The sequence below is a fragment of the Geotrypetes seraphini genome, chromosome 3 (genome assembly GCF_902459505.1).
Source record: "Geotrypetes seraphini chromosome 3, aGeoSer1.1, whole genome shotgun sequence".
Taxonomy (NCBI): Eukaryota; Metazoa; Chordata; class Amphibia; order Gymnophiona; family Dermophiidae; genus Geotrypetes; species Geotrypetes seraphini.
In genome coordinates, this window is record NC_047086.1 from 130,527,059 (window position 1) to 130,544,608 (window position 17,550).

The window sequence follows — 17,550 nt, forward strand, 5'->3', positions numbered from 1 at the left end:
TAGCATAGAATCTGCTACTCAAGCTTCAGAGGACAGCAAGGGTATAACCCCAACTGAACTGAACTTATTTTCCTGCAGTAGAAGCACACATTCAAATAAAGATCCTCTACCCCCTTGCCTTTTGGTTTGAAAAGATGGAGCACCTCCTCCCACCACCTTTCTCTTCTGTTGCTGGACTGAAGTTCTTCTAGAACAGTAGCATTGAAATGATTTGATTGTTATCACAAGACTAAGTGACAGATGCACAACACTTCATTTAGATTGGTTTTATCCAGTCTAAATGAATCATTTATTCAGTGTACAGAGGCTTTCGACCACTGCTTTACCATGCACAGAAGCAGTGTCCGAAAAGTCTAATGCTAATGAGCTTATTAGTAATCAAGCTCATGAGTAGATTCCGTGCAATGCCCAGAAAAACAAGTTACACAAAACTCCTGTCAGACTACCGACAGCTCTGAGCTATTGGTAATGCCCCCTGCCTATTCATTCCTGTCAGTTCCTGAGCACTGATTTGCTCAGGCATCGACAGCAAAGCAAAAAAAAAAACAAAAAGGGCAGTGCACCTCCCCCCCCCCCAACATGACTGCTCAAAAATATATTCTTGGTGTTCCAGTGGCCAGGCCTATTTACCCTCACCCCATCCCCCCAAATAGCCCTGGAGGTCCAGTGGCTGACCCGATTCACCCCCTGCTGCCAAGCTCCCCCCCCCCACACACACACAATAAAATTCTGACCCCCACCCTCGTACCTTTTCCTGAATAGCAACAGGAGGGATTCCTTCTGCCTCAGGGCCTGCCTCTTCAAAATGGCGGCACACTGCCCCTGCCTGATACATTCTGAGATGCACTGGAAGAGGCCTAAATACCATATAAGACACAGGCTTAGAGAGGGAAAATGGCTGTCACTATAGTTATGGCTCCGACCGGCCTACTAGTACTACTGAAGGTGTGTCTCAAAAGTGGTTCCGCAGATGTTTGGATAATGCAATATTCAGCCACTATCTGGACAGCCACCTTGCATTCACTTGAGACAGTCATTTTTTCTGTCCATTGAGCCCAGCATCCTGATTATGAAAGTGACCATACCAGGTCACAAGCAGGAGCTAGAGAGGTCTGTTTCCAGGGATAAGCAGTTTACCTTGGTAATAATACTTTATGAACCCTTCTTGCACAGCTGGGGTGGGGCACTAAAACAACACATGTGTTTTCATTTTTCAGAAGCACAAGAGTTCTTTCTTTTTCAATTGAAAAAGGTATCTGCACAAAAAGGGCAGTATAGGCATTCATGGGCACTTCACCCTTTAGACCAGTGGTCTCAAACTCAAACCCTTTGCAGGGCCACATTTTGGATTTGTAGGTACTTGGAGGGCCTCAGAAATAAATAGTTAATGTCTTATTAAAGAAATGACAATTTTGCATGAGGTAAAACTCTTTATAGTTTATAAATCTTTCCTTTTAGCTTTGTCTTAATAATAATATTGTCATTTATAGCTAAAGAGATATATGATCAAGAAACTGTTTTATTTTACTTTTGTGATTATGATAAACATATCGAGGGCCTCAAAATAGTACCTGGCGGGCCGCGTGTTTGAGACCACTGCTTTAGACCATTGTCAAGGTAAAAGTGCATGTGCTTTCACTTTGAAAACTCATACGTAGTCAACAGGTGATGAAGTAGCCATTGCTTTGCAGAGAGTATGGAATTACATTTTAAAATCCTTTCTCCTTCTCTCTGTCTTCCTTTACAGAAAATGGCAAGAGGATTAGTCTACCACAAATCCCAAATCAGTAAGAATTTCTCTCTAGTGGGCACCTCAGAAACTGGTTTAAAGGAGCTCTAGCCTAAGTGGCAGCTCTCTTTTCTGTGCTTATCATGTAATGAATGAAATGAAAATGTGATATTTGTATGGTTCTAGGCACTCAAGCAAAAAAACTAGTAAAGGAACAAGCTACTTTAAATACCTTTTTAAACGAGAGTGGCGCTCAGAATCCAAGATGGAGTAAAAAACTTCAAATTGGGGTGCAAACCCCTAAAATGCGTTTTTTATAGAATCAATCATTGCACCATTTTGAGTGAAAAGGTAATAGAAAGTGCTTATTGAAAAACACTCTTGCTTTAAATGTCCAATAAATGTCCAATAAAGTGAAAATGTTCCAACTATTATATAAGTTCAACTACATGAGTTCAAATCAGAACTTATCTTAATGGTTCAGATAGCGTTGACCCGGCGAGGTTCTGACGCGTTTCGCCAATCCTGGCTGCCTCAGAGAACCTACTGTATAATGACACATCGTCATTATACAAATACAGGGAGCTCAGCTGAGTTCCCACGTCACAGGAAATGTAAAAGAAGTTCCTTTGTACCAGGTACCCTGCTGTCAGCGTCATGAGAGTTGTTTAGTAGCTGTAAAATTGTTTCACTATGAATGTTTGTTACAAACCAGCATCATTTTCTGTTTTTGTTACTTTGTTTAGATAAAGAAGCACCTTTAAACTAAGCAGTAGTTCACTAGCAGTGCAGTAGGTTCTCTGAGGCAGCCAGGATTGGCGAAACGCGTCAGAACCTCGCCGGGTCAACGCTATCTGAACCATTAAGATAAGTTCTGATTTGAACTCATGTAGTTGAACTTATATAATAGTTGGAACATTTTCACTTTATTGGACATTTATTGGACATTTAAAGCAAGAGTGTTTTTCAATAAGCACTTTCTATTACCTTTTCACTCAAAATGGTGCAATGATTGATTCTATAAAAAACGCATTTTAGGGGTTTGCACCCCAATTTGAAGTTTTTTACTCCATCTTGGATTCTGAGCGCCACTCTCGTTTAAAAAGGTATTTAAAGTAGCTTGTTCCTTTACTAGTTTTTTGCCTGTTTATGGTCATTTGGGAACAAATCTCCTTTTTTTGAAATTTACCCAGTTGTGTATATTGGTTCTAGGCACTGACATGTTTTATAAAGGCAATATAGGCACGCTAAAATGCCATGCGCGCTAGCCACTACCGCCTCCTCTTGAGCAGGCGATAGTTTTTCAGCTAGCGCGCGCTAATCTGGTGCATGCGCTAAAAATACTAGCGCACCTTTGTAAAAGGAGCCCTAAAAGTGAGTCAAAATAAGATTTCCATATCAATGACCTAACAAACAAAAAAAAGCAACAAAACTTGCAGTAAAAAGACAGCAAAGCAAACAAAAATAGTACTGCAAAGAAATGTACAGGGTACAGGAATTTATTAAAAATAACAAAAATCTAAAAACAAACTGTATCCAAAACAACTGGTCCCAATGATTTTGTGGACCGGACCCAACACGGTCCATGTTTCGAAGAAACACTCCTTCCTCAGGGGTCCCTACTGTGGTGTACAAAGAATCAGTAAACCAGAACGGATAAGCTAAACCAAATCGGTAATGAACAAGCATGAACCTCACCTGTACAACTCAGGGAAAAGACTTCAGTAGCGTTCACTGCACACTGTGATCTGCGCTGATTCGCCACATGCCCAGTTCCTGTAAAATGCACACAGTTTTATAGAATATTGCAGATCTGCACGAACTTGTTTCAGTTAGTGTAATTCCATTCTCCCAAAGTTGAGCCTGGGTCCTGATCCTGGAATACCTATTATAGGATACTGTTCAGCGCGCAGAATTTTGAGTATCATTTACTAAAAGAGAAAAGGGACTTGTATACCACTTTTTTTGTATTGTATTGTATTTGATAAACCGCTTGTACATGAGTATTAAGCAGTTTACAAAACAAAAACAATAGGCACATTGAATTTCCCTCTCTGTCCCAAGTGGGCTCACAATCTAAAGTGCCTAAGAGAAAACATCACTAGAATAAAAAGATAAAATTGAAAGGAGGAATGAAAGAAGACACTCCAGAAAAAGAAAACTTCAGAATAATTAGTAATAAAGAACCCAAAAGATCCAAGAGGAAAAACAGAATAGTAGAAGTATCAAAAATAATAAATATATAAATTACAATATCGAGCAGAAAAAATAAGAGATGAAAATAAAGAAACAGAAATTAAACAAACCCAGCAAAATAAAATGAAATAAATGATAACGTAAAATAAATTCAAGTCTGTTACTAGATCCAAGCTTCATTCCGGTCCAATGGAACACTGAGTCTGCCTTATCTTCGCTACTTTGGAAGGATCTAAGGTGGAGGAGCAGTCAAGGTAAAGAGAACTGAGACTGCCTTCAATCTGTTTCCACATAAATGTATAACCTTTATGGTTATCGGAACTTTGTTAGGTAAGGAAGAAGGCATTGCAAAGAAGTGGTAGACCTCAATTCTGTCTCTGCTAGAGGAGAAGGGATTGATGGCTGTGCCTTGAAGCAGCTGATGACAGAGAGACACCTCCCCCCAGGGGGAGGGAGTGAACGAGACAGGAAGTCGCCATGGCAGGAGAGGGCCAGAGGACGAGGAAGAGGGACCCAGGAAGAAGAAGCAGGCCATAGAAAGTCCTCCAATGCTGTTACTAGCTGACGCAACCCAACCACATGGTCTCTGCCAACTGACTCCAGTCCCAGCCTGCCAGGGAGCGGCGCATCACCTCCCTCAATGGTGCAAATATTAGGGCCTGGGGGGAGGGAGTCATTGACACGGCTGTCAGGTGCAGTGCGGTGCAGTCCCTCCACCGACGAAAGGGAGCCTCATTGAAACCTGAACCCTGCCACCTCCGGCATAAGAAAATCTGCAGGGTCCCACAACCAGCTTCAATCCACTCAGCGGGAGCCGATTTCACCCAGCATCACTGAGTAATCTGACCCAGCTACAACAGGTAGGTAGGCCTTCTGCTGTTGGACCAAAGAACCAACGGTCGTCAAACAAGGAAGAGTTAGTAGTATAGTCCATTCAGACCGGGTAGAAAACTAACAGGACAAAACAATTGAACAAAAACTGAGCAAAAAAATGCAAAATAAAACAAATAAGGAAGGGAGGCACTACAACCTACGATTTAGCTGGGCACCATCTTAGATTAGTAGTTATACAACCACACTCAAAGCGGTTTACGTACTAATACTTCATGCTAAATCCAGCCCATAGGGCCTTATTCTATATATGGTGTCTAAAAAATCAGCACCAACTAGAATGGTGCCTATTGCAATTCTACAAGGTGTGGGTACTTTTTATAGAATCACACTTAGGGCTCCTTTTGCTAAACTGAGCTAGTGGTTTTAGCACACACTAGGCGCTAATACCTCCACTGAGCTGGCGTTAGTTTTCTCATGTAGCGTGGGGGTTAGCGTGTGCTAATCTGCAGCGCATGCTAAAAACGCTACCGCAGCTTAGTAAAAGGAGCCCTTGGTGCCTATGTGCGATGCATAACTTCGGGTAACCGAACCTCACTAACCTTGCTGAGAACATATCTGCATGTATAATGAACCTTCAATCCTGGGCACATTTTGTACAAATGAAATTGAACGAGTCCAAAACAAAACTACTTTGGCTCGGCCCAATATTAGGTCATTTACCCACCTCCATCCCATTATCTTCCGGCTCCACTCTTCAGCTTGAGTTTTCAAGCAAAGTCCTTGGCATCATCATAGACTCCTCTCTCTCCTTCAATGACCACCTCAACTTCTTGGTACAAAAATGTTTCTTTAGTCTTCATATGCTGAGGAAAGTGAGATCGTACTTTCATCATTCTCACTTCGTCGTCCTTGTTCAATCCACCATCCTCTCTAGACTGGATTATTGCAACTCCATCTATTTAAGCCTAACTAAAAATAAACTCCATAGACTTCAGCTAATCCAGAATGCCGCGGCCAAGCTTATTTTCGCTAAAGGCAAGTTCGACCACATCTCCCCACTCCTGTCCAAACTTCACTGGCTCCCAGTTCACTCCAGAGTCCTCTTTAAATGTGCCTATTTAGCTTTCAAGATCCTACATGGCATCCTCCCTCCCGTTATCCCTCTCTTCTGGAACTCCTCTAACCCTAATTCCACTAGATCTTCCCAAAAACTGAAACTATCATTCCCCTCTGCAAAAGGTATATCCCTCCCCTTTAGAACCACAGAACTCTGGAACAACCTCACATCCCCGCTCAGAATTTCAAACTCCCTCCAATCCTTCCGCAAACACCTGAAAACTTGGCTCTTTTCAAAAATCTAACACCTCCCGCTCTTTGGTACCCTGTCCCTCTTTATCTTCCTAGCTCCTTTCCTATAACCCTTCATTGTAGCTCCTTTTCAATCTAACCCTGCAAACCATGCCGAGCTCTACGCTTGTGGAGATGGCGCGGTATACAAACCTAAGGTTTAGTTTAGTTTAGTAACCTGTTGGGTAACCTGGTGTTGGTGGTAAAGTGGAGGTTCTCACATCCGTTGTTAGGCTGATCTGGACCGAGCCTAGCTGCAGGGGGGAAGATGCTTTGGTGTAGGGGATCTTATTCTTCTGTTTTGCTCGGTCGCTTCGCAAAAGAGCGCGCTAAGGCACGCAACTTTGCCGTGCACCTTAGCCGGCACGCCGAATGGCTGTGCGCCGTTCCCTCCGCTCAGTTTAAAAATTTTCCCGCAAGTCGGGAGGGGCGGAGCTGGCTAGCTCACACACCCGGCTGGGGGGTTGGTTGGAAACGAGGCTCCGTGGAGGAGCCGGCCGGTCTGGGTGTTGGACGCTGCCAATTGCACAAGCCTTTGCTGCATTTACGCATCTGTAGTTTCATTAGATCTATGGCTGGTATCAACTACGGGCACCTAGATTTTGGACAGTCCAATACCAAGTTGTGCCAGTATTCTGTAAAGAAATATGGGCACCCAGATGTCGTTATAGAACATACTCTCCCCATCCAGAATCAGGGCACCTAAAAGGAGATGCCCAGTTAAAGAATTATCTCTGTTATGTCCAGTTCTGTGTAATATTCTTATCATTTGTGTACATAATGTTAAATCAGTAGCTCTAATTTTCCCAGAGAGGCTATAAAATTAATTCAGAAGGAAATGCTTCTAATAGAATGAAAGTCTAATGGTCAGAGAAGCAAGCAGGGAAGCCAGGGTTCAAATCCTACTGTTTCTCCTCGTGATACTGGGCAGGTCATTAACCCTCTGTTGTCTTAACTAAATTAAAACTTATCAAACAATCCAAAGGGGCTCGACAGAGTTGAGAAAAATGTTAATGTGGATGGTTTCCAAAATGTTTAGCAAATAAAATAGTTTTTAAAGTTTTATGAAAAAATTGAAAAGGACTGGAGCCCCTTAAGATAAGAGGAATTTCATTCCATGGTTGTGTTAATTTGAAAATGAAAGATTGACTGAGTTTCTTGATTCCTTTAATTCCCTTTACTGAAGGAAAGGAAAGTTTGAATTGTTGGGTACCTCTTGCATGAGAGAATCTATAAGCATTCCAAGACAGAGGGACAAGAGGGACAAAAATATCATATAAGATTTTGAAAGTGATACATAAACATTTGAAATGGATCCTGAGATGGACAGGAAGCCAATGAAGTTTTGAAGCAGATTGTAAACCTAAATGTGACATGCCTTGACCTATAGCTTAAGGAAGGCATGACCTAAATCGGCATGACCTAAATCTAAAATCTCTTCCTGTGAGCATACTGGATGAGCTATTTGGTCTTTATCTGCTGTCATGTTTCTAATATAACCGTATTCACATCTTTATCATATACCATAGGGAAACTGAAGACCGTAGATCCAGAATGACTGAAAGGAGCAGTATAGGTGAGTTGCAATTTTCATTGAAAGACCGGTGTGATAGTCTTCTTATTACTTTCTAAATCTGACCAGAGACTTATAAAAAACCTTGAGATCTAGAGTTAGGGGCATGATTGCAATATTTTAGTCTTGTTTAACATTTTACCGATAAAAATCTGCAGTGTAGAATTATGGGACCATCACTTTTTTTGAATTCCCACCTTAAAACTTACTTCATCACAGGAGAAATTCCATTACTTTGTGGCTCAGGCCCAAGTACTGTGGTGCTGGTAACTTAACCTTGAGTCACCTGTCTGTTAGGGTCAGTTGGGATTGGGTATGCCATAGAAGAGAAATACTTGAATCTATGAAGAGGGCTGTTACTATAGCAACCATGCCAACCAAAGGACCAATTCTGAGGATAGCTTCTATGGCCAGCAAGGATATATGTGTTATCTGGCCATACTATTGGGTGGAGAAATATATGAAGAGGCCTGACTAAACATAGGAAAAACCTGGTTGCACTGTAGATGTCGGGCACAGGCTTAGGGAGGGAAAATAGCTGTCACTACAGTGACGGCTCTTACCGGCCTGCTAGTAATACTGGGAGTGTATCTCAAAAGAGGTGCTCCTCCAGTACTGGTTCCAGCAGGGATTGCTTGGCCACTTGAGAGGGTTAAGGGTTCACAACAAAAGAAAACTCACCTAGGAATAGAAATGAACTCTTTTTAACAGAACATGTCCATCTTATGGAAATCTTTCTGTGGGAAATCTAGCCAGCCTCATAAGTAAAGGGTAGCAGTCTGACTGGGTTTGAAAGTCTACTTACTTGGTTGCCTAGTAGGAAGTTCTGATTCATAAATAGGACTGTGGGAATACTAAATCCTACAATTAGAATGAAAATCTACATGATAACCAAGAGGTCATTTGAGATTGAGCATGCTATAGAAAAGAACTGAGTGAATCTGAGTGCAATTTCCCCAAGGCCGGTAGATATCCTTCTGAGTCTCATGTACATGCAGTGAATGATTTTTGCTTTATGATAATATTTCTAAATCAATCTATTTTGTTTTGCTTCAGATTCTGATATTTATGCTGAAATCCCAGATGAATCTTTAGGACCCAGATCTGCAAGTAAGGACTGTGTAGCCTCTGACGGTTTAGTATAAAAACACTTAAACCTCAAATGTATCATGCAAGAATCGGAAAAGGCTATTCAATAAGTGAAACACGTTTACCAGTCACATTCCACAACTGGTTACTGGTGACTGCAGTTGACTCCTTCTCATTTGTAGGACAGAGGGCAGGTTTATCACCTCACCCTTTGGTATTGTCAGTTTACAAATGAGCCCATAAATTGGCCTGTGATGTTTGGAAAGTGGTTTTCAGCTCAGTCCTTCTCACTTCGCCATATTTGGTTATGGTACAGATGAAAAGGAAATGCATATATCAGAAAACTTCATCTGCAACTGTGTGGTACTGTGATAATAAATATGTCTGTGCTGTATAGACAGTTGAGAACATAACATAATTAATTTATATACCGCAGCTACCTTACAGTTCAGTGCGGTTTACAATACTAAAATACTGTGCATTTGCTGTGAATTATAATTCAATTATTTAAAATATTTGTCAAAAAGATAATTTTTTATCAATTTCCTAAAAATGAGATAGGAGTTGGAACTTAAAATCAAATTACCAAAGCTCTTATTCTACAAAGCTGCCTGATAGGCGAGGATACTATTTAAAAAAATTGTTTGTATAAACAACCTTTTACCGAAGGGAAAGCAAACATTTTCTGTTAACAAACTTCTAAAGTGATCAGTGACATACGTAGGCACCTGATCGTGCAATATCTTTTAACAAATACAACCAAATTTGAATAATATTCTTGCTTCAATTTGAAACCAATGTAGACTCTGATAATATTCTAATATAGGATCAAATTTTTTCAAATTAAATATAAATTGGACAGCTGTGTTCTGAATGATTTGCATCCTTTTGATGTTCTTTTTGCAAGAAGCTAAATAGATCATATTACGATAATCTAAAATACTTAGAATACATTTGATTCTTCTCAATAATGTTAGGTTTGGCATTTCCTATTAATATTGTTAGGAGGTATAAGTGCCAGTTGCGCAATTACTAAAAGAACACACAATGCTCATTGCCCAAACTTTTATACCCCTATTTTGATAGCTCCACGCTATGGCATCTGTCGAGATGATGTGACCCTGGGGCGAATCCTGGGAGAAGGTTTCTTTGGAGAGGTCTTTGAAGGAGTGTTTAAAAACCAGGTGTGTATACATTCTCTTTTCACGCTGATTAACAGGAAACACATGCCTTTCAGTGAATGCTGTAGGGCCTATTTTCAGAAAATGCTCACTCCTAAATTAAGTTCCTAAATTTAAAGATAGGTGGCCTAAATTTAGACCCAAACAACAAGAAAAGGCAAGGGGGATATCTATTCAACCAATAATAAAGTCTTTATTTGAAACAAAAAGGTCCCAACAAGGATCTCAGTTTCAGCATTTAGAAGATGGCGTCTTCTAAATGCTGAAACTGGGTTTGTTGGGACCTTTTTGTTTCGAATAAAGACTTTATTATTGGTTGAAGAGGTGGTATGAGAAGATGCTAGGAGAAGGAGAGAAAGGGATAGGGAGATATAGCCTGGCGAGAGTGGGAAGGCGATTCTGGAAGTGGTGAGCCACATGGAAGAGGTCAAAAAGCGGATGATAAGATGAAAGAGAACAATGAGTACAATGGTAGAAATGTAGTCATGGGGAGTAGATAGTAGGAAATGGAAGGCTGGGAAAGGAATGAGATGGGAAATGGAAGAGCTACAGAATGAGAGGAGGTGGAAAATTGATAAGTAGCTGAAAATGTAAAAAAAAAAAAAAAGAAAAGGGTGAGAAAGAAGGTGAGATTTGAGTGGACAGAGGCAGTAAAGAAAAAAGGGAGGAAAGCTGAAAGGGCAAAATCTATATGCTGGAGACATGCATAGTGAGGGAATGGAGCAAGAGGGAAGAGGATTAAAAAAATGGACAGCAGACATTGGAAAGAGAATTAGTAGAGGATAGACAGACCAAAATGATGGAAAACCAGAATGTCCAGACAAGGTAGAAAAAAGTGTTTTATTTTGAATTTATTAAGTGGAATATATTGGCTTTGGGACATGTGTATCACAAATATACTTGTATTATATTCAGTAGCATAGCCACACAACTAAATTTTTTTAGGGGGGAGAGGCTGGAGCCCAAAATGGGTGGATGGGCACCAAATTTTCTCCCCACCTAAATGCAAGCCCTGCCAACTAAAGATCTCCTCCCCCCAGTCTAGCAACCAGAAATCTCCAAGCTTTGCAGCTAGTGGCCATATCCTCAAGCTGTAGCTCTGAAATACTGTTGCAAGCTGCAGAACTTAGAAAGAGCTGGTCATCAGCTGGTGAGGCTTGTGGATTCCCACTAGCTACAGCAAGGGAGATGTACATTTTGAGGGGGCCTAAGCTCAAAGTGAGAGGCCCAGCCCCCCTCTCATGGTTATGCCACCAACTGTATTTAATACAAAATGAAGTACTTGCTGAGTTTGTTTTGAGGTTTCCAGTTCAATTTTGGTATTCATATTTCTATTTTTATTTTGTGATCCATTGTGAAGGTCTGTCCGTGTGTTGTGTGTGAAGAAGTCATTTCAAATTGTTTTATATGTATATGGTAGTAATAGTGGGTGGAGAAACTGGGAGAAGGACCCCACTCCTTAATTTCTTCCCTGGGCCCCAGCTTGTCTAAAACCAGCCCTGGAGGTAGGAGGGACCACTGGGATATTAAGAGAGTTCATGCCTTCATCCCTCCAGTGGTCAACTGATCAATTAGGATACCTTTTTCAGAATTAGTGAGGACTGAAGGAGGTCTAGATAAAAATGTGCTTCTTTTCTCCCATAGATCTTTTTTCCTGTTCCATTATCATAGAAAATCATCCAGATTGTGAGCCTAACCAAGTCTCTTCCAAAACACACCTCCAACACTCCCCCTCACTATTTGGATCTTCTCAGTGAAAAAGCCCCAATTCTTCCTTTTCGAAAATCAGGATTTAAACGTTGTGGAGGGAAGAATATTCATCACTCACTATACCTGCTTTTGAGATGTTTTTCTCATTTGAAAATGAGCACCTTAGGAGTTCAGCTGCTTTTTTTGAATATCAAGCTCATAGAAATTAGAGTCAAAAAACAAGCTGTAGATGGTAGCTTTATATTGGCCTAACTTGGTACCCTGTTCCCTTTATTTTATTGAGCAGTAATGGCGTATGCAGGTGGTCTACGAGCTAAATGAGTTTATTCTTTAAACCCAGTGTAAATGCATTGTTTCTCCACTGACCCGATGATGAGATCATAACTCTTGAAAACCTGTCATAGATGTCTTTGGTCCTGTAAAATTTCATCACCCAAGCACATGTTCATTGACTTCTTATATTTAATGCTGAGAGGGTTACATGAAAGCTGTTGAAAATGTAATGGCAGTAGGAGCTTGAGAAATGGGCTGGCACAGTGGGCAGGAAAAGGGGATGTTGATTGCTCTAGATTAAGTTTTCACAGAATGATCTTTCTCTTTTAAGAAAGGGGAAAGGATTAATGTGGCTGTGAAGACCTGCAAGAAGGACTGTGCACCTGATGTCAAGGAAAAGTTCATGAGTGAAGCTGGTATGTTCCAGACCTTTTCTTTCAAGCTGCTCTTTTATTTGGAAGAGAAATGAGCATATGTTATTTTTCTTTTTAGCAAAGCGTGGTTTTAGCTTTGTTTTCTTGGATAATCACATAGCAGCAATGCCAGGATCATTTTTAGTAGAGGGTAAAGGACCCTTTGCATGTTCATGATTTGATCACTGAATGAAATCCCTATGTGCCCTCTGTGTGGAGTGGTTCCTAGTGTCATTATTAAGTTTTGTCCATGATCATTGTCATGCAAAGGAGAGGTAAAATGAAAAACTACCTCTCCAAGACTGTGACACCAGTCTTGACACACAAGAGGATCAAGGAGTTTGCTGCTGCTGGCAGGTGCAGGGGCAAGTGGCCATTGCCTACTCAACTGATGGGAGGGCCAGTGATTTTTATTACTTGTGTCATGCTGGTAATTCTTGTAGTTTAGAATTAAAATTAAGACCTGTAATTTAGATTTTAAGTCCCCTTCTCTTGATGTGAAGATGCTGATGCAAGGAATTGAGGCTTATTGAAAGGAACATGTTAGGAAAATTGAATTGAATTGAATTGAAATGGATAAGTAGAGAGACCTACTCAGTTCTCTTTGTATTTTACAAAAGGATCTGCTGAACACAGAGCCTTTTGTAAAATACATATAAGGATGTAGGAATGCATGCATATTTGCCAGCATATATAGTGGGAGCTATTATATACACATGGAAAAATGGAGTGGCATGAACGAGACAGGTTCCACATGGACGTATCAGCACTAGCACATAGAAGTGGTGAAAATGAGATTGGATGTTCATAATGATTTGTCATGCTCGTCTTTTTTTTTTTTTTTGTAAGTTTTGATGAAGAAGCTGGATCATCCCCACATTGTGAAACTGGTGGGCATCATTGAAGAAGATCCCATTTGGATCGTTATGGAGCTGTATCCATATGGAGAGGTGAGAAAAAGTAAAGAAAATCAGGAAAACTTTATAACTAGGCAATGGGGGGACCGCATCATAATCTCAGCTCTAACTGCATCTTCTGTCTATCAAGCGACCCAATTCACTAACCTCTGTGCCGATCCGATTCTGATCTGTGCATGCAAATGAGGGGAAATGGCATGCAAAGTAGGCAGGGGCGCGATTCATCAAACAGAAGAAGGAAGACCAATTGGGCTTACCGATCTGAAGTGAAGCAACTGCTGAGGACCAGTCACTTCACTTCTTACCGACTCTTCTGCCCTTTAAAACCACGGGCTGGCAATACGCTTTTGCAGAATACATAAAAAATGAATTCTTCCTTTTTTATATATTCTGTAAAATGCATTGCCAGCCTGTGGTTTTAACCCGTCCCCGCACTGCCCCCCCCCCCGCACCAATGCCCCCCGGATGCCACGCCAAAGAATATAAAGCAGGAGGGATGCCAACTCCCTCCTGCCATTTCAAACCTGTCCTGGCCGCCCCCCCCCCACACACACACTGATGCCCCCCTGCGCCGATGCCCCGCCGAAGAACAAAATGCAGGAGTGATGCCAACACCCTCCTGCCATTTCAAACCCGTCCTGGCTGGGCCTGGCTCACTCCCCCGAACTTTTAAAATCAGGAGCAGGAGAGATGCTCGGTCCCTCCTGCTCCAGGCCTCCTCTTACGCCAACTGTGGCCTTAGGCCATACCCCGGTGCATCATGTGATGCACGGTGAGGAGCCTAAGGCCCTGATTAGCTGAGGCGCTTCGGGCTCCTCCCTTGTGAGGGGCCTGGGGCACCTCAGCCAATCAGGGACTTCCTTAGGGAGGAGTCTAAGGAAGTCTCTGATTGGCCATTGTTTTTGATTAGCTGAGGCGCCCAGGCCCCTCCCAAGGGAGGATCCTGAGGCGCCTCAGCCAATCAGGGCCTTAGGCCCCTCCTCGTGCATCACATGATGGACCGGGGTGTGGCCTAAGGCCACAGTTGGCATAGGAGGAGATCTGGAGCAAAAGGGATTGAGCACCTCTCCTGCTCCCAACGATTTTAAAGGTACAGGGAGGTGGGTGGGCCAAGCCTGGCCAGCTGGCCGGCCTAGCTAAACGTACAGGGAGGGAGGGAGGTGGGCCGGGCCCGGCCAGGACGGGTTTGAGAAGGCAGGAGGGAATTGTCATCCTCTTGCCTTTTGTTCTTCGGTAGGCCGTGTTTGGGGGGAGGCATTTTTTTTAGGGGTTTGGGGAGGGAGGAAGCACTTTGGGGGGCTTTATTTTTATTTTTTTAAACCAAGCAGTTATTTTGTGTGTGTAATACATGCACAATATCTGCCCGATAAAAATAAAATACAGCAGAAGCCCTGATAGCAATGACAGGAGGCTGCTTCTCCTGTCACTACTGTCAGGGTCTGCACATGCTCAAGGATCCCTCCCTTCTCTCCCCTATTTGCAGAGTATCTTGGGATATTATTCTGTGTTTGGACCCTGGGATGATTCATACCTAACCACTCATCTCATTCCACGTGGATCCTTCCCCCTCCTGTTTAGGTATAAATGAATTAAGCACTGAATTCCTAGCTTTAGGTGCAAGGGACTGGATATAAACCTCCCATAGCTTAAAAAAATAACTTCTTCCTTTTAAGACTTAAGTCAGGCATGTCTTTGCTCCAACCTCATCAGGTCATGAAAATGATTGCACCCATATGCAGAGAATTATTTTTTTACCTGTTACTGCTGCTTTCCTAATCAATATATGATGTCCCTGGACAGATATTCGGAAAGATTCATGCTTATCTAAGACTGGCAGGGGACACAGGAAGGGAGTTTCCAAACAGTCATTCCATGTAATGAATAATAGCTCTCCAGAACTCTTTAATTTGTGGACAAGCCCAAAAAGCATGATAAGATGAATTAATTCCATGATGGTATTTAATACAGATCAGTGTTTCTAATCCCCCTCCCTTATAAACCTGTTCCTTTATAAAATATGTCCTATGGGCTACTCAGTATTGACATTCCCTAGGCTCGTTAAGGATTTCAAAATCCTATATGTTATCCTCCCTCCCTTTATCCCTCTTTCTTGGAATTCCTCAAACCCTAATACCACCAGATCCTCCCACAAATTAAAACTATCCTTCCCCTCGCTAAAAGGCATTTCTCACACAGGAAAGCTAGGGACCTCCCTTCACTTCATAATCACTGAGCTCTGGAACAACCTTACCTCCCCTCTTCAGAACTAGAGCTCTCTCCAAGTTTTCCGCAAACATCTGAAAACCTGGCTTTTCTCAAAAAATGTAAGTCTCCGTCCAACTTAGGAATCAAGGAAACTCTTATATCTTGGCATCCCAAGTCCTCTAAATTTTCTTCACACTTCTACCTCTAACCCTCTGTTGTAGTTCCTCCATATTTCTCCTACTGTAAACCGCGTCAAGCTCTACGAACTTGGAGATGATGCGGTATACAAACCTAAGGATTAGATTAGATTAGAGTGCAATCCTGAGTTGGGTTATGCTTATAATTGTATAAGAAAGATTAAAACTCATGATTTGTATATTCCTGATTTTATCAAAATAAGTTATTAGAAAATATGATTTATGGATGTTTGGGAACCATTGACTAAGTTCTGTAAGGAATGATAACTGATTTTATTTTATTTACCTTAAGCATACACATCCAGGGTGGGTGGGAGGGGGAGGGTTTTGTATTGGAATTTCATTCGGGGAATATATGGAAGGTTTCCTGTAGGTATGTACTTTTTCTGATTATTTTTTTTTGGGGGGGGGGAATAGTTGTGCATTAATGTCTATAAGTTTAATGTGCATTTTGTGTAATGTGTATATTGAAATTGTTTGTTTGCACAATGGTAGTTTGGAAAGTTAATAAAGATTTAAAAAGAAAATATGATTTTTATGACTTACTGTGGTCCACCTTGCGCTCCAGATGGCAAAGCCAAATATAAATGCCATGTTAAATTAAAATGATTTGTTCTCATCTTCATCCAGCTTGGACACTACCTGGAAAATAAGAAGAATACCCTTCAGGTTTTGATCCTAGTCCTGTACTCCTTACAGATCGGTAAAGCTCTGGCTTACTTAGAAGGGATCAGCTGTGTTCACAGGTGAGGCAGTGTTGGGAAGGATGCTTAGCAAAAGATCAGTGATAACTCTTTTAATTGTTGGGTATAAGGGAGGGGGATATTTGTTGCGAGTTAGAATTTGATGATATATTAAGTGATGTTAAAGTATAAAATGATTGTATTTTATGTCACACTTATTGTGAGTTTTAAAAATGAATAAATATATATAAAAAAAAAAATTACTAAATCTGGAACAGTTAATACTTAGAATGTAAGTGTTGAAAAGACACTGTTTCAGTGTGTCTTTCTGAGACCGGGGGCAATGCCGGTTCTCGGGGGGGGGGAGTGTTCGTGGGCAGGGAGGCGATGCTGGTTTGCGGGAGGGCAGGGAGGTGGAACAGCGCCGGTGGCCTCAGGGGTGGAGGGTAAGGTGGAGCAGCACCGGTGTCCTCGGTGTGGGGGGGGGGGGGGAACGAATGAGGCGAGTGTCCCTTACTTCCTTTGGGGAAACTCGCTTTGATATACGAGTAATTTGGTTTACGAGCATGCCTCTAGAACGAATTATGCTCGTAAACCAAGGTTTCACTGTATTTTCATTTAGTTTATATTGTGTTTTCCTTATTCATTAGTTTTAATGCTTGTATTAGTTACTTAGAATTTTATTATGTATAATGTTATTATTATATTGTATGCTGAGTACCTATTGTGTAAACTGCTATGAACTGCTGGTTAGGCGGTATATAAAAATAAATTATTATTATTAGCTCGAGGTGTTAAAGCAGGGGAGTCCAACCTTTTGGCTTCCCTAGGCCACATTGGAAGAAAAAGATTTGTCTGGGGCCGCACAAACACTAGTGCTAGCTGATGAGCAAAAAAAGGTTGAGCAGGTCCCAAATTAACAATCACTAATATAGAAGATATACATATTTAAATAATAAACCTTCATTAAAGGGACACTATGGAGAGGAGCCCAAAAAAGCAGTAATACGTACCCTGATTGAGCGATCCTTCACTTGCGCCACTGACAGCAGAAGCCTGGTTCTCCCATTCACTTCTATTACAGCTACGGTGAGCCTCTTCAGAGGCGAGCCTCATTAGAGCGGAGATGCTGAAACAGTAGTCAGAGGCACACGTGGAGGATCGCTCAGTCAGGGTATTACTGCTTTTTTTGGGTTCCTCTTC

At 41.6% G+C, this 17,550-nt stretch overlaps 1 protein-coding gene across 5 annotated transcripts in view; it reads left to right on the forward strand.

Annotated features, from left to right (window-relative positions):
• PTK2B (protein tyrosine kinase 2 beta) overlaps positions 1 to 17,550 on the forward strand; it is a 295,556-nt gene that overhangs the window by 178,742 nt on the left and 99,264 nt on the right. For all 5 annotated transcript variants that reach the window (XM_033937098.1, XM_033937096.1, XM_033937099.1 and 2 more), the window contains 7 exons: positions 1,748 to 1,787; positions 7,636 to 7,682; positions 8,736 to 8,789; positions 9,855 to 9,952; positions 12,264 to 12,348; positions 13,195 to 13,295; positions 16,295 to 16,410. In XM_033937098.1, the coding sequence (XP_033792989.1) occupies positions 1,748 to 1,787; positions 7,636 to 7,682; positions 8,736 to 8,789; positions 9,855 to 9,952; positions 12,264 to 12,348; positions 13,195 to 13,295; positions 16,295 to 16,410 (541 nt within the window). The remainder of the gene's footprint in view (positions 1 to 1,747; positions 1,788 to 7,635; positions 7,683 to 8,735; positions 8,790 to 9,854; positions 9,953 to 12,263; positions 12,349 to 13,194; positions 13,296 to 16,294; positions 16,411 to 17,550) is intronic.